Consider the following 17188-nt stretch of genomic DNA (forward strand, 5'->3'; position numbering starts at 1 on the left):
CGGCGGCCCCGGCCTCCCCTTCGTGGCGGGCAGCGCCTCAGAGGACGAGGGGCTCCTTCGCGCCCGCCGCCTCCCGCGCCCTCTGCCCCCGCGGCGCTTTGCCGCCGCTCTTCCTCCCGCCCGTCTCCCGGCGCGCCGGCACGTCCCGGCCCCGCCGTGCTGCTCCGCCGCCCCGGCCCCGGCGGGCGCCTCCCCGGTGGCCCTGCGGCTCAGAGCCCAGCCTCCCCTCTCCCTCGGCGGGTGCCGCCTCGGCGCCCGCCCCCGCGCCCTTCCCGCCCGGCCCGAGGGAAATGCCCCGGCTCGGAGTTGGCGGTGCGGGCGCCTGCCACGGCTCCGGGGAACGAGTGGCTCCACGGTTTGTGGAAAAGTTGTGTGCTTACCGGGTTAAAGGCGGGGTGGGGGGGTGCGAAGGAGAGGGAGGGGGAAAAACCACCACCCAAAACTGCTTACATGAATTTCCAAGCGCTAGACCTGCCTCCGAGATCAGCCCAATAAGAGCTGTCAGGGGAGGCTCCCAGCTCACTTTTCCACATCACTTCACAGTTACATTTGGCAGGCAGGCACGTTGGAGCGCTCAGACCCGGAATTAGTGGATTTATTTGGAATATCCCTGCTTTCCTGGAGACGTGCTGCTGCCGCTGGCTTGTGCAAAGGGAGAAATTAGTAACTGCACTTTAGCATGCAGGCACAGAAACCCGAGAAGCTAGGTAACCAGCATCTCCTCCAGCATCAGCAGCCTCAAAAAGCATGAAAAGAAAATCTGAAGAATCCTGCCTGTTCACAGGGACTGGCTAATGTTTTTTTTACCTCACCCTTTCAATCCGTGCGTGAAGTGGCTGTCAGCAAGCGGTTTCCTCGGTCCTTGAAAGAGTGAGTATTCATTTTAATATTATTTATGTCTCGCTGGCAGAGGGCTGTCTGTCCGTAGATTTCTTTTTTGACTTAGCGTCTGTCTGTGTTCTTGCCAGGCGCACTGTGCAAGTGCCTTTCTCGTTAATAGGTACGGTATTAGGCTGAACTGTAGTAGCTTATTAAGTCGGATGTTTTGAAATTCCTGGTAATGAAAATGTTATGGGATGCTAGGTAGGATTTTTTTTATTCCCTTGGGAGGAGGAGTGGTGGTGGTGGTGTGGCTATTTCTCCTGTTTTGTTTTTTGGGGTGGGTTTTTTTTTTTTTCCTTCCCTCCCTTCTTCTCCCCCCCCCCTCCCTTAAATGATCAGGAGGACTTTGGATCACAGAGGGTTGCTTCCAAGGCTGGACAACCCGTTTCTTCTCCTTGTTTTCTTATTTAGTACAATAAATCTCTGGGCTATTTCACTGTGTTGAATAGATGCAGGGCTGCATTCATGCATTGAAATAGATTGCAGTTTTCGTGCTGAGAATAAAAATCACCCACAAGCCAGATATGTAAATGAGGGAGGAGGAGGCTGGAAGAACCATGAGGGGGGGAAATCCCCCTGATTTATCACCACCTTCCCTCCCCCCAAAGCTTTGCACCCCCTAGATAAATAAATAAATAGGAATGGTATGATAGCTTCCTTTTCTACTTTCAGAAGGGAAAGCATCCCAGAAATACTGCTCTTCCTCTTAAAAGCTGAGATGGGAATGAATCTTTAGCCATAACTAGCCAGGAGTCATCCCTGTCCCACAAGTTGTTTTCCTTCCCTTTCTTTGGTCGACTAAATAGATAATGCACCCAGCTGAAACTTCAGAGAGGGAGAAAGCCCCCCTTAGCTCCAGTTGCTTGTTAGTTGCATCACTGCTAAGGCTCCCAGAGAAGAAATGTGGGAGTCTGTCGACCCCTGAAGCTGGCTGTTCCACTAAATGCTTCATCTTTTCTTTGAGGAAGACAGAGGAGTAACACGTCCTTACATTCTGCTTGGCTACAATATCTGCTGGGTAGCAGCATCCCAATCGGGAGCCCCGAGCTGTCAGACAGCATCCCTGCTAGACAGTATCAGACCTGTGTACGGTGCTTGGCTGGGGAGCCTGGGAGGCACTGCAAAGCTTCAGCACAGAAAGCCTATGACAGTTTCTATGTGGATATTATGGAAGAGATTAATTCAAATCCTTATTTAGATACTGCCTACCGCCATGAAGGTGACACCATTTAACATAGGCAGGAATTCCTTCGTGGTTCACTGCTGTTCAGTCATGTCTTGAATCTGTCTCAATTCAAACAATTTGCGTTTAGTACCAGACTAAACAGAGTGGAATCAATCCAACCTGGCACATAACGGCATTACACAAACCTGCTTGTGTTGCCAACAGGTATCAAACTCTATACCCTCACTTCTCCCTCCCGCTTCCTCTCTTTCAGACAGGCACAAACACACACGCTGTGTTTCATGCAAACAATTCTATCTTTCTTTCCTCTGAAAGTAGGAATAAATACTCGTACAACTTCCATAAAGGCTGATACTTCTAAACAGCCAACTTGATCGCATAAATGGCTCACCATTTGTGTCTCTGGGTATCACAGCCAGATGTTTTTTGGGGGGTGCTGATTGTAAGAAATCAAATAACGTTAACTGTTTATTGTTTCAAATCTACCACATTAGTGCTTAATAGAAGGGAAGCTAACAGCTGCTCAACTCAGTTTCAATTAAATAATAGAGCTGATAACTACTGAAGCTATAGATAAAGAATCCTCTTAACTTCATTCATCCTCTTTTGGAAATTCTTCAAGAGTTTCTCTGCAATAAGGATAAAGAGCAATATGCAGTACTTTTGTATGAATGATGTTCCCCCTCTACGTTCAATACCAGACTGTTAAGAACAAGAAGAGACTTCACAATAGGCTTCTCAGTAAATATAAGTAAATAATAAATACATTCAGAAGACTGAAAAATTACCCTAGCATACCTTTTACCTGTCTTAAATAAAATGATGAAGCAGTGAGAAGAAGTTAGTATTTTGCATACCTGTGAAATTATCAAATTTCACACCCATAAAATGTGATAACATCAAAACCTAAAAGCTCTCTGTAGTGTCACCTCTCAGCCTAATTGTATGAATGTTTGCAACAGAAAAACCCTAGGAAGGGAAGTGATTATGATGTGATATTCTAGTCTAAGGTTTTCATCCATTCAGTCTTATTGTTCTACCTTACTGCATGCAGAATGAGCACAGCTTTCTGCTAGCTTCCTCCTAGGCTTGCTATTTATTAACTCTCACTTCTTTTTTTTAAAACTTGCATCCTGGCTATAAAGAACTTTGATTTCCATGCCTTGTTGTAAGCTGAGGGCCTTCAGTGTCCTCAGAGATTGAACTATTTCATGAAAGTTGGTTGTTAAGTTATACAGGTGAGCAATTTGTTAACTGAGCAGGCTGCTAGCTAAGAAACTAACTTTGGACATTTTCTTCAATATTAAAAAATCAGTAAGAAGTACATATGCCTACTTAACAAACACGACTGGTTTTAATAAGAAGTATCCCTGTATAGAACATCTGCTCCTTTTACACCTTTGATTTACCAAAAAAAAAAAAAAGTTTTCATCTCTGTGAGATGAAGTAGCATCTTCCTTAGACAAAGTCACTCAGTGCTTTTTCAAGATACTTTAGTCATTGCCATCAGCTCCTGCTCCTGAAGTTTAAAACAGAGTTGTAAAGGGGGAAGTAGTCCCACAATCAGATTTAAATTCACTTTCTTTGTAATTTTTAATCTTCAAAATTTTTCCAATAATATTGCACCTTCACCGAATAAATTAATTGATCCCTGGACACTTCATTTGTATCACTGTTAACATATGCTGCATCGTCTTCTCTAGAAAAAATATACTTGTACTCCCTTCTTCAGGATATAGAACTGTTACAAGAAAGAATACACGATCAGCCATGGATGTAGATTTAGGTCTATTACCCCTTGAAGTACTTCCTGAATTTTCTTTCTATTTCTTCTCACACAGTGGTAGATTTCACCTTTTAAATCTTCATTTCAGAAGACCTAAGTGCCCTACAGACTTTAGCTGGGACTTTTTCAGCCATTTATTGAAACTAGGGGCCTGGAACGCACCCACTTGACCCCTGATACATACACATAATTCCATTTCCAAAAATTGAGAGACTTTCAAGGGGAAAAAATACCGACCTCTAAATTTATGAGCAAGAAGGAGATGTGAACGTGTACTTTAAGCTCTTGGTGCTGCATATCTCTAAGTGATGATTATGCATACTCTGCAACAGAAAGCAACTGCTTATGGCACATAGTATAAATAGGTATTTTTATAGCATATCCAATAACCATAAGATATTGTGTATCTTAGCAGTATTCCTTTTCTATTCTATTTTCCATTTTTATATCATTAGAGCCTGACCTTTTAGATGTACTATTAATACTGACAATTGTGTGCTTACAGTATACACTGTAGTTGCATCATCAGAGTCCTTCAACTATGAGTTTAAGATAATACAAACTAAAATCTTTCAGTGGGAGGGAAATGCTAAGGCATTTTGAGCTTGGAACAATTTAAGCATCATCGCTACCATAAGATCACATCAATAGAATTAATTTAGATGATGGAAACTCAACATTTTTCTTAGTGTTGTTGCCATAGAAAAGGTGGCTCACTTCATAGCTTTCTGAACATAACTATTTGAGCAGTAGATAGAAATAGAACAAAATAAAGTCCAATTCAGTCTGAGATTTCAAATGTGTGTATATATATTTTTTTTTCCCCACTCAGATAGACCCCTTTGTTCTAGAATCTGTTCAGCACGTTTCTCATTTTGTCAACCAAGTAAAGAACATCAACACAGTGACATTTCAACTATATTAATAAAATTTTGTTCCCAAAAAACGTTGGGTACTGATGATATCTGAAATGGTAAGTGCAAGCTGAAAAGGAACGATGACTTCTGAACCAGTTCAGTACCAACAGATAGAGTTTAAAGCATCTGACTCCAGGCAAGAGAGTGATTTCAACCTGTCTTAGTCATGAGAGTAGCCTTTATCCATGAGTTACAATGATAATACTCATAGAACTGATTTTCCAAGGTGTTGAGCATGATGTGTCTTGTGAAAATCATTTGAAATTGAGAATGATCAGCACCTTGGCTTGGATTTGAAATTAGTAATGTCAACCAGTCCTAGATCTGAATAAGTGAAACCTTCCGTGAGAAGTGTCTACTATACCCTGCGATGCCTAAGTTGTAGACAAGTTCAGAAAGGTGTTTCTCAGTATGTCCTGCTCAGGTTTTTGCAACTGGATGTGGGAGTTCAAAACATTATGAAAGCAGTCAGTCTTGGCAGTCATTAGTTCACAGTTTCAACTTTCTAATTTCGTGTACATTCGGTCAAAGTAGCTTAATCCTGGGAAGCAATGCTCAGCCTAATTTGAGGAACTCAGATAACCATTTAAATCCGTTTCCTTTGCAGTCCCTGATTGTCATAATCATATACATGTGTGTATTTTGTATTTTTATGGGGTTTTATATATATATAAAAAATTCATTATATTGAAGCCCCTAAATACTAATGCAAAAGGACTGTATGCTTTCAGAGGTAGTGCCATTCATTAGTTGGGTTTTGCAATTGAGCAACACTTCAGATGTGAACTTTTCTTATGGATTAAATGTAACAGCTATGATTGCCTTTTAAGTAACAGATCATAAGAGCTTAATTCTTAATGTCACTGAAGTTTAGACTGAGTTCTGTATTCTAGTCCGTGGGCTTTATTTTTTGTGCCTTTCCAAAAGTTAGATTAAAACAAACAAACAAATAAATGAAAAAACCCCACCAAAACAAAAACCTCAACCTGTCAACTACAAAAGAAGTAAGTTTCATGTTGGAGGACCCTAATTCTTTCCAAAAAACTCATTTAAGTTGATGGCAAAACTGCCATCAAATTCAATGATGCAAAATTAAAGACCTTACTTTCTAATTTCATATATTTCAGAAAAAAAGATTTGAGTAGGTTTACTGCAGCAGGACTGTATATAGTTAGAAAAGTCCGGTTATGTTCACATTTTTCCTTTTTAAAGATTTTTTTATGTACACACACATTTATGCATATGGCTGGAAAGTTTATATAGCTTTTACTAAGTCATGATGACCAGTCATAATTTTATATTCTTATTTAATCAGAATACATGTCAGGAAAACTTGTGAGTTTTTCCTTAATTATTATGTTTTGTTTAGTTATGTAGAGAATACCTAATATTCTTTAAAGAAAACCAATGAAAATGAAAGCTCTGTTGTATATCAGAAAAAGACAGAAAAAGAAGCCCAGAAAGCAAGATATTTATGTCCTCCATTAATATTTAAACATTTTTCAGCAAGTACAGGATAAGCACATCCCAGCTGCTGAAACTCTCATGATAAACGATGCCCTAGGCAGAGCATGGTTAACACCTAATTCTCAGTCACAGGCCAATCTGTTTGCCTTTTTATGAGCTCTCTTCATGTTGTGCACAATTTGCCTTTTTTCCCCTCTCTCCTTTAAAAGTGATATAGGTCTTCAAATTATGTAATACACCCTCGTAAAAATGAGCATCGGTTTGAGAGATGAGGTTGGCATGAGCTGAAGCTATTAAATCTGTATGTAATGCAGTTCTATTTTAGTCAAAGGAAAATCGCTTTAATCAGTGGACTGTAGTGAATAAAAATGACTTCAGTTCATTTCTTCCTCTTACTATAGAATGAAAACAATACAGATGCAACTATTTTTGTCATGTTTAAGTTTCTGGACCACCTTGGTTGTTCAAACAGATTTTGACTTTCTTCCATCTCCGTTTGAGCCTACATCATGAGCTTCTCAGCACAATGGCATGAGATGAAGTGATGGTTTGACACACACCGGTGGAGTATCTGACTCCCGTAAACCTGAAAACAAATCTTTTTTCTTTTCTAAGTATAAGAGGTTGAAAGGGAAGTTTGCAAATACCTTTTGTTCTATGGTAGATCTAAAATAGCTATATTGGCATTTTGATGCCTATCCTTTTGGTATCAGCTGGCATGAAAAAGAAAAAAAACACCAAAAAAATCCACAACAACAACAAACCCCAACCCTAAAATGTTGTAGATACTCATTTCATTTGAGAGGAAATGCAATCAAACAAGTCATATTACTTCAATTGCAAACTGTGGAGCACATAGTGCTTCTTCGTCCTGTATCTGTACAGCGTCTAGCACAGTTGGATTCATGACTGGAATTCCTGAGCACTACACAATGCAAGTAATAATAAAGTAGAAAAAATAGTTTGGAAGTGCTAACAACACACTTAGTGGTTTTTTTAAATGCATTCTAGATCTGTAAAGTAGTGAACGCTTCTGGAAAGACTGACAGCTTTCTATACGAAGTATCAGAGCCTTGACATCTTCAAAGTTGGCCCATGTTGATTTTATTATCGAAGAGTAACAAAAATATCCCCAATAAGAAATCATCTTGATTCCAATAGAAATTAAACAATAAGCATGACATCACAGGGCCAGCATATGCTTTTGGGTTTGGTGGGGGTTTTTTTGGTGGTTTTTTTTGTGTGTGGGTTTTTTTTTTTTTTTAAGATTTCCTGAAAGTAAATATTTGCTAAAAAGTATAAAAAAGGTGTAGGTAGTCACTAACATAAAATAGAGTTTGTAGATATGATAAAGTATCATGTTAAGCAATCACGGGATAACGGACAAGTTGACATATATCTTCTTTAATCAAAGTAATATATTGTAACAATGTGATGTACGTATCATTTTCTCTTTATCCCAAAGCATTAGTCAAGTTGTGTAATGACCTATATCCTGATATCTACTTCAGAACACCAGTCACGGTGTTTCCTAGTTAAAGCAAAAGAGTAAGGAAACTAAGGAAGAAGAATGTATCTTAGTAAAGCTTTTCTAACCCTTCCTTCCCTCTGCCTCTGAAAGAGAGCCCTAAAACTGAAGTAACCTGCTTTTGCTAATAATAATCTTACAGATAGAGGAATAAATCCCCCAATAAATATTAAAGGTCTAAATACTGAAGAAACTGTTGCATTTCTGTACTTGCATGTGTATTTCTGCATGTCTATATTTCCTCAGTGGAAGTGTATGTATTCCATCAGCTATATGTCTGATGTAAAGGCTGACGAACGCCGTGCTTAAAACAGTCCTTTAGCATTTGACACAAGCTTAAGACCTCACTTAATAACCTAAAGAAGTGTTCAGAGGTCTTTAACTATAAAGAGTAGCAATGCATGACTAAGCTTAAAAACTGAGTGGCATATCTTTGCACACTGAATTACTCTGTGTGTGTGTGTGTGTAGGACAGAACATCTAAGACCAAAAGAGAGAGGGAGGTACTGTCTGTTACCATTGTTGCTGAAATAGGTAATTCTTTAGATAACTGCCTTTGCTTCTCCAAGCAGCCATAAGCAAATTGCCAAACGTAATATATCAACATAAACTCGGACAATTGATTTGCACTTGTATTGGCAGGATCCTCTCCTGCATGTCTCTGACAGCTCAAAGTATACTTCAAGTGTATGTCACCCTGCTGCTATAGCAGAGTTAGCATGATATTTCCCATCTCACTTTCCTTCCTTTGAAATTTCAGGTGCTTGGCCAAAGGAAAGGACATGTGGATAATGCTTTTCTATGTTACGGTTAACTCCAGGTGACATAACAGTCCCTTAAAATCACTGTTAGTTGGTAAAATTTAGAGCAGCTACAAAGTATAATTATGATTTGGGGCAATGCCTAGAACATGCATGGCCCAGAATCTGGCTGCTGGCTTGCTGCCGTTTTCAACCCCTCTCCACTGCGCGGTGGTGTGTGCCGCTCGTGGTCAGGATCACTGGGAGTTCCCCTCCTGATGGAGACTGTTCTCAGAACAGCACATCTGACTGCTGCCTGGCTGCAGCTGAGGTGGTGGGAGAGGTTTCCATCCCTAAAATCTGCCAGCATCAATGAACAGAGCTGCATCAGATTGCCATGGTTATATACTAGTAGTCAATCAGAGTTTTATTTAAGTAGTTTCACTGTCCCTAATTTTTTGTTCTCTCCTCTTTTCCAGAAGTTATCCTCCGCTCAGTTTTGTTGATTCAACTATTTGTCTGACTGCTCTCTAAAGCATGTAGTCAAACTTCATATGCTCTTTGGCAGCACAGCTGTTTTCAAAACTTTCTATTGTTGTCCTGTAGTTTATGGGCTCTCTAGTTGTGCTGATGCAACTGCTTGTGCAGCCATGCTGTAAACTAGATCAGTGCACTGATCTGGGTTATAAACTTGAAGGAAAAGACTTCTTGAAACAGGGTTTTGTTGCAATTTTTTTTAAACTCACATTTCACTGATCTGGCTTACAGTGTTGCCTTGCAAATAGCACAACTGCAGGGATAGTAAACTGCAGTGAAGAAAGGAACGTGAATGGAGAAGAATTATTGGAAACATGCAGCTCGCATGTTGCAGGGGCGGGGGGGGGAGGGCAAGAACCTCTTAAATTAAAATTGCTCTTGGTGGAAGAATAGCATAAGCAATGGCCTAGCCCAGCTCTGTCAAAATGATTTGGTTTAAAAAACACCTTACTATTAAAAGCGTTTAAGTTAACAAGATCATTTTGACAGAACTGGGTTAGGGAGTGACTACACATACAGTTATGCTGGCAGATAAGAGAGGCAGTAAAGTCTAGCCAGGGCATGCAAGTGGCACTTTGCAGTGAGCACTGTAAGCATGATCTTAGCTTAGACATGCCATAGTAGCACGTCTGATTACAGCCTCAGTCCCTCTTCATCTCACAGTAAGGTGGAGAATTGCTTTTTAATTTTAAGGTTTTTGGGGAGTGTAAGTAATTTTTACACAAATGAGTAATCCACTGAAGAATAATAGTTATTATTTACGGCAAGAAGTACTCATTCCTTTGCAGCAGAAATGTCAGAATGCTGCCTTATCCAAGGTAATTTAAAATCAAGTTCAGGTACAATATAATAGATATGTACTGGAAACAGAATGACTATGTAGCAAAGTTACGTAGGCAAGGATGGCATGATTATTTGTTGGTTATGGTGTCTTGATAGTTCTATTTTCATGGACTTTGGTTTTGTTCTGCTTTAATGGCAAATTAAAATCCTTACCACAGTTCTCTTATGAGTAAGAATTATTCCTACAAGTGAGACTGGAGTGCTAAGGAGTAGTAAGACCTTATATTTTTACTATTGAAAACTGAAGGCTCTATTGTGCTGCCAAAAGAGGATCAATGAAGGAAAGATAATTGTGTTTCCCACGGTGGGAAGGCTTTGCATCATGTTGTGGCTATTGACGGAAAAGGACTCTGAATCCTTGCAGAATGGGACTAGGAAGCATAAGTGGTAGTGCAGCCAATACCTGCAGTAGTAAAAGTAAACCTAAAGAGCTTAACGCACAGGAAGAACAGTGTGAAGCCAAAAAACCCCCAAAAAGATACTCTAGCTACTGTGGGAACAAAAAAACAGGAAAGAGAGAAATGGTCAGAGGTAAAAAAAAAAAAAAGTAATTTGAACAATAACAGGGAATTTGCTTGGATGTTAACAAAGGAAGCACTAAAAGGTACAAAATACCTATACCTGTGTCCAGGCTGTGAAAAAGGATCCCAAGTTTGCAGACCTATTGATGGGGAAATACAATACCTGATCATGAGCTGTGGGAAACCTGTGATAGTGTAAAGAGAAACTCGTTGTTGCTTAATGAATTTCAGATAAAGGAAGTCACAAGATGTAAATTTTTATCAAGGACACCTGATGCACCTTCCTATTTTATTCTCCTAACCTATATTAAAACTATTACCCACAGCTCTGTTTTGCAGGAATAAGGATCCTTATTTCTGGCAGAAATTAAATTAAATTCATTCTTCTGGACACGAAAGCCCACGTGGCTCAGATGGAATTCTGAGGCTCCAAAGGAAGCATGCAAAATGCACAGGCTATCTGCCTGCTGTCGCACAGTGCTAGTTGGAGCTCTCTAGGTAATCAGTAAATTAAAGCCTCTCATTAATTATTTGAGGCTGCTTGTATTGTAATGCGGATTTGCTTATATTGAATTAGCATCAAAGGTTAACATTATGCATAAAGATATCTAAAATATTTTTATTAGAACTTCATTGCCTTTATGTATCATTTACCTCCTCGTGTTGTGGCAGTTTGTTATCAGTCTTCTGAATGCGTGCTGAAGGGGTCATTTAATGTTTAAGATATAAATGATCCTGAAAATTCTACCAAAAACAATTGCTTTAGGCAAAGATCACCAACTTTTGTCGGGCATCTCTAGTGTAACTTATTTAAATAAACCAGTACTTCAAGATTTTTTTACCTTAATAACAGTTGTTTAGGAATTGATAAAATCCACTGTAATGAAATAGTGAGGTCAAAGGGCTTAGCTGTTGCATATTATCACTATGAATGATAAGGTAAATGCAGAATGAAATAAAGAAAAAACTTTGTTGCAATTCTTAAGAAAACGCTCCGTGTCTCTTACATGAAGAAACACTATAGTGGCTCTAAAAATCTTTGAAACTAAGATCATGGTGTAAATCAATGCACTAGCATTGTAATAAAGTGGTTTACTTGACCAGATAGATATTCTGTGGTTTGAAACCTAAAAATAAATTGATTTTTTTAAAGCTTTTTATGATCTTACTTTGCTTCTTTTTCAATAAGAAGTTTATATATTAAAGTACTTTCATTAACTTTATTAATCTTTTTAACAAATCTACTGCATTCCAGTGTTCCCCTTTTAAAGCTACAAGGTGATTCTAAAATAACTGTAGCTAAATTAGTTACATCAGAGATGCTAGTCATCGTAAAGCTTTCCACCACTCATATACAAAATGAGAACTGTCATCAGCTAGTATATCTACTATAACTATCTACTGTCATACTTGGCTCTAACTTTATGCAGGTAATTAACTCATGCAAGTAACCTACAAAGATTTTAGTTCCAAAAGAGGTTGCAATGTATATAACGTTATTTTCTGAAGTTGGTATGCTGGTTATGTTCTAGTGTTAGGTTATAAAATTCTACTTCATTGTGATCACTTTTTGTGTTGTACTTGTATAAAACTTTTGCACTCTGTGGCCTAGAGTTGTACGAGTAGTGCTCCAAGATGCATGTTCCTGTTAATAGAATAATATTTTTCTAAAACTATATCAGCATGTACAGTAAGTGGAAAACAAACCACTCAGCTTTATCTGTATTTCTCTATAGGTTGTGCACAGAGAACCAAAGTTATGAATACAGTCTTATGTTTTTGAAACAGAAGACAGTTATCTGAATCTCTGCTACCTGACATAGTGTCACATTTTCTTTCATCTATTTGCTACATTAAATAAATTCTTTATATTTATCACTTTCCCCTCTCAGAGATGAATAAAGAACTAAAGCTGGTTTGTAAACAGCTTTGCTGGATTAGAGTTGTATCTATAGCTGTATATATCATACACTATACAGGGAAACCACTTAGAAGAACAGTGAAGTTTTGTTAAAGAAAACAGCCCAGGGCCATTTCAATATGTGGAAATTCAAAGCAAAAATTATACTTTTACCAACACCAACAAAATCTTTATGAGGGTGGAAATACATTCTTTAAGGGCCATGTGCTTGTCCTCTTTTGCTTGCTTAGCAAAAGGTAGTTCTGGCTTCACTGGAATAATTTTGCTGTCAGTCCGTACTCACCACTTCTTTAGACCCTGGCATAATATAAGAAGGGAAAATGCTACTGTGCCTCACCTGCTAGTCTTCCCTGATTGCCAGATCTTCCTTTACATGTGGCTTTTTAGTATCATTATAGTAGCCTGATTCAGTAGCCGTATCAGTTTCTCCTGCACATCTAATCCAGGGGATTATAATTTAACTACCAGGTATTTCTTGATTTTCATACTAGCCAATATGAAAATTGCAGGGCCAAGTATTTAATAATGCCTTCCATCATCTCCCAACCACATACATGGTGTTCTGCTCCCAGGAATGGAGAAGAAAAGTAATTTCCAAATTTGGTAAAGAAATTTGGGTTCAGTACAATCTCCATGCATTGCACAAAGTAAATGCCATGATTGACTGATAGAGCAGTGAATCCCAAATGAGAGTCTGTTTCTCAAATAAATCTCAAAAGGCTCCAGCAGTCTAGGTTGAACTACAGAGAAATTTATCCAGCTCTGCTATTACACACTGACCATATTCCTTTGCAGTACACCGATATATGCAAAAGCCCCATCAGATTTTTTCTTTACCCTGCACTGCCTAACACATGCCTAACTTTCCTGTCGGTACTTGAGGATCAAGCAGTTTTGTGTTCATTGAGCTTGTGTAACTGTACTCTTCATGGGTTTATTTCACTGAGTTAGGTTTAATGACATGGTATGTGCATTACTAATATTTTTGGTGTGCTTTTGACTCTTGTTTGCCTTAAGGTATTGCTGAATAGGGAGCTACTGTGAGGACGGTCCAGTCTCAGTGAATCCTATGCATTAGTGCTAGTGGATAGGACCTAAATTTGACTGGAGTAAGTGAAGGATAACGGGCAGGAAGTCTGGGGGAGGAACTGAGGAGGGATGCACTGAAATGGACTTAATGCTTGCCAAGGATTCAGAGTGGTGGTCTGAAAAACAAATATCCTGTTCTTTCTTCAAACAAAAATGTTTCTGTGAGCATCACATTGTCTTATCTCATTTATTTCATCTCTTTTAGAAGGCAGCCTGTGTAGATTAATTAGGAATTGTTTTCAAAAAGCTTCTTGACTATGAAAAGAAGTGCTTTATTATTATTTGGTCCTGTGAGTAAAAAGAACTATACCAATTTCTACTGGAAGAGTAAGGAAGTCAGTCATGGCCCTCTTGGGTTCTTTTTAAGGCTTTCTTGGGCAAAGATGTAACGTACTATTCTGTTTCTGGTGGGCCTCTCTTTCTGGGTCAAAAATAATTTTGTATATAAAAGCTGAAATCTCAGCTACAGAAAAGGACTCTCAAGTTGGGTTTTCAGTTTATGCCCCCAGTTTTGAATTTAACCCTGGATATTGTTTGAAGATGATGTCTGTTACTCTGGTTTACAGTGGTTCTATTTCTCCCGTGTTTCAATTCTTGCTCAATTGAAGAAGTCGGAAAAATCTGTCCCCTGGCAGACACACGCACCCACAAGTCCACTCACATATATACAAGGATCCCATACAAACAAACTGAACCACTTGCATTGAAAGTTTGGCTGTTTCTCTCTTCTGACAGCTTCTACCACCAAACATGCCCCAGGAAATCTATCTTTTTAACATGTGCCAGAAAGCAGCAGCAGTAACCTCTGTTTAATTCCCTAGACCGAAGAGGGTTTCCAGACCATGCCTTGACAGATCCTTCCCATCAAGCAATTAGACTGTTTGCTCCTCGTCCTTTTCCCTTTTCTGGGATTGAGAGAATGCTGAGAGATTGAAGGCCTCTCTCACTTCCCTCACATATTTCCCAAAATTTCTCTGCAAGAGCATACTGTATTCTCTAATTTCTTTCTTTCTATCTCAGTCAGCAATGAGGCCTAAATGATATTTCTAAGCCACACAGTTACTTCTGTAATGGATATTCACCTCATTCTTGATGCATGGTCAAAGCACTGCACTATTAGCTTACCGTTCTTCCGTGCTACTTGAGATACTGTGTTTTAGTTTGATAACAGCTCTTCTCCCCTTTTAACAAGACAAGTTTCTCACAGTTTCAGATTTTCATGCAACAGATTTCACAGTTGCTTTGGCAATTACTGAAGTTTAAAAAAAAATTACTTTTTACATTGTTTGCTTTTAAAATAACAGCTGACTTTTACTGGTGTTATTCATGTTTTCAGATATTTTCTTCCATGAGTGTGTATGTACCTAAAAAAACCCCAAAAACCAACAAACCCACCCACCCCCCAAAAAACCCCTCCAAACCCCAAGATTTTCATAGCCATGCAACACTAGGAACTCATTTTAAAGTGGAAAAAAACCAGCCTAAGACACAGTGTAAGCTGAAGAGTAGACATTTCTACCTATCTTGTATATAGTGGTTTCTCATGAGATTGTTTGGATATAAATCAGTCAAAGAAAATGTATCAGGAATCTTTTTATATAACTCCAGCCTCATTAGAGTAGCTGTAATGCAGCCCTTCTCCCTAAGCCATGTCCCATCTATCTTTCTAAGTGATCCATGGCTGCATTTCAGGTTTTGCCAATCACTGTGGCATTAGCAAGCCCTGCTTTGTTAACTTGCTTGTCCATTTCAAGGAATATTTACACTGAGATGAAACCTGATGTGGCCTTCTAATACATGAAAGGGTGGGTGGGGGAAGAAAGACAAAATGCTCCCAAGTGTCCGTCAAGGAAAATGTCTTTGAAATAAAATCTGACTCTGTTTTCTCTGAAAGTGAGAGAGAGACACTGAGAGTCCTGTAGTGCAGATGTGCATAAATGAGCTTATTTAGGTTCTAGTAGTGGTCTGGCTTGGGGATCATGGATTTCACAGTGGACTTACCAGTCCCGTTCCTCCACTGGGCTGTGAAGCTTTTGCTGAGCTGTGTGCTGCTGCAGCTAGATGATTACTAAAATGAGAATGTACTTCTGGAGCCTTGTACACTTACAAGAAGTAATTTTTTTTTTTTTTCTTGTGGAGGAGAAGAGAGTAAGTCTGTATGCAAGAACATTATTTTGTTTGATTTTAATTATTTGACATGCTAAGTGTTTATAGTTGACTACATAAAAAATACAGGCTAGTAAGAAGGCCAGAAGCTTCTTCAGACCCTAAGACAAACTGCTAGTAAAATGTTTTCCAAGCATGTGTAAGCATTCATCTGGGTCTTCTCTCACTATTTCAGGGAATGAAGGAATTCACACAATCACTTTATTTATTTATTTATTTATTAACCCATTTAATATGCACTAATATTATGTACTACAAAACCTAATATGACTTGTTTGTGTTGTAAAAGTAAATAAGATCTTTTAGAATACTTTCCTAAGCTCTTTAGTCACTGATTTGACCTTTTTTTTTCCCCCACCAGGAATCTTTAATGACTGGAAAACTCAATGGATCATGTTTTTATAATCTAAGCTATTTTTACACTGACTGTGCTGTAAACACATGGAGGAGCTGTAAGTAAATGTTCTGTACTGCATGATGAATTGGATTGCTACAGTCTGGAGGAAAGCTAAATAATAATTTCATTTCTGTGGTGATTTGCGTAGCTTGTGGTACAATGCCAGAAAGACTAACGGAAATGCTTATGGATACATGGACTCCATTAATAATATTATGGATTACTGTCATTCCTTCCATTTATATGGCTCCAATGAATCAATCTCAAGTACTACCAAGTGGATCCAGTACAGGACTAAAAAGGCTAACTGAAGAACAACGAGTTTTGAACCGTTCCAAGAGAGGCTGGGTTTGGAATCAAATGTTTGTATTAGAAGAATTTTCTGGACCTGAACCAATACTAGTTGGCCGGGTAAGGCAAGATTTGTTTTTTTCTCTGAGTATGTAAATGTATAGCATGTGAAGGGCTTCAGTCACCTGGATTCTTCTAAGAAATTCAAATCCAAGGTGCTCTGTTATTCTGAAATTCTTCTCTAATATCCATACATTTGTGCTTTAAATGTACCTCATTTTAAGGATATGGTTTCCTGGTTAGCTAACCTGCTATTTACAACAAAATTACACATATTCCATTTGACAAAAATACACAAGCATGTACACAACCTTTCTTTAATATCATTAGTCACCACTCTTCATCTCTGTCAGCTGAAGATTTTCACCAAAGCAGCTTTTTGTAATATGTTCCTATTAATTCAAAATATGTTCCTATTCATTCATTCAAAAAGGTTGTTACACCTATACATCATTTTCCATCTCCAGCCTGGTTGCACATAAGTTATTCATGCTCTGAGAATTTTTAAAAACAAAAACAAAAAAGGAAGTGTGGTATATATAGCAAATTACAAGGTACTAGTTTATAGGGAGGTCCTGATATGCACACATATGAAATAACATTATTGCCATAGATTTTGTAATTTACTTTCAAAGTTAGGAAGATAACACAAGGAAAATTATCTTGTTTTTCTATGTGTTCTAGCTTGCCTGTTGCCTTAAACCTTTGATTGTTGCCATGTATTAGCTTATTCTGTAACTCAGTGTATTACCCCCATTCAGTGAATCAGCCTTGCGCTTTTTCTAAAAAGAGATTACGGGCCATCTGCATTCATCAGGAATGAATTACCTTTAGAATTATTCTTAGAAAAGAATTCT

General features: G+C 38.6%; 1 protein-coding gene across 7 annotated transcripts in view; it reads left to right on the forward strand.

Annotated features, from left to right (window-relative positions):
- The first annotated feature begins 225 nt into the window (after positions 1-225).
- The window catches only part of CDH8 (cadherin 8), a 153450-nt gene continuing 136487 nt past the window's right edge, over positions 226-17188 (forward strand). For 4 of the 7 annotated variants that reach the window (XR_012044175.1, XM_072873261.1, XM_072873265.1 and 1 more), the window contains exons 1-4: positions 226-355; positions 544-870; positions 15945-16035; positions 16129-16391. Coding sequence is in view for 6 of the 7 variants with exons in the window: in XM_072873261.1 (XP_072729362.1) it covers positions 15954-16035; positions 16129-16391 (345 nt within the window). In the remaining variant the exon portion in view is untranslated. The remainder of the gene's footprint in view (positions 356-543; positions 871-15944; positions 16036-16128; positions 16392-17188) is intronic. The other 3 variants (XM_072873264.1, XM_072873262.1, XM_072873263.1) reach the window with 3 other exon arrangements.

The sequence above is a fragment of the Ciconia boyciana genome, chromosome 9, assembly GCF_034638445.1.
Source record: "Ciconia boyciana chromosome 9, ASM3463844v1, whole genome shotgun sequence".
Classification (NCBI taxonomy): Eukaryota; Metazoa; Chordata; class Aves; order Ciconiiformes; family Ciconiidae; genus Ciconia; species Ciconia boyciana.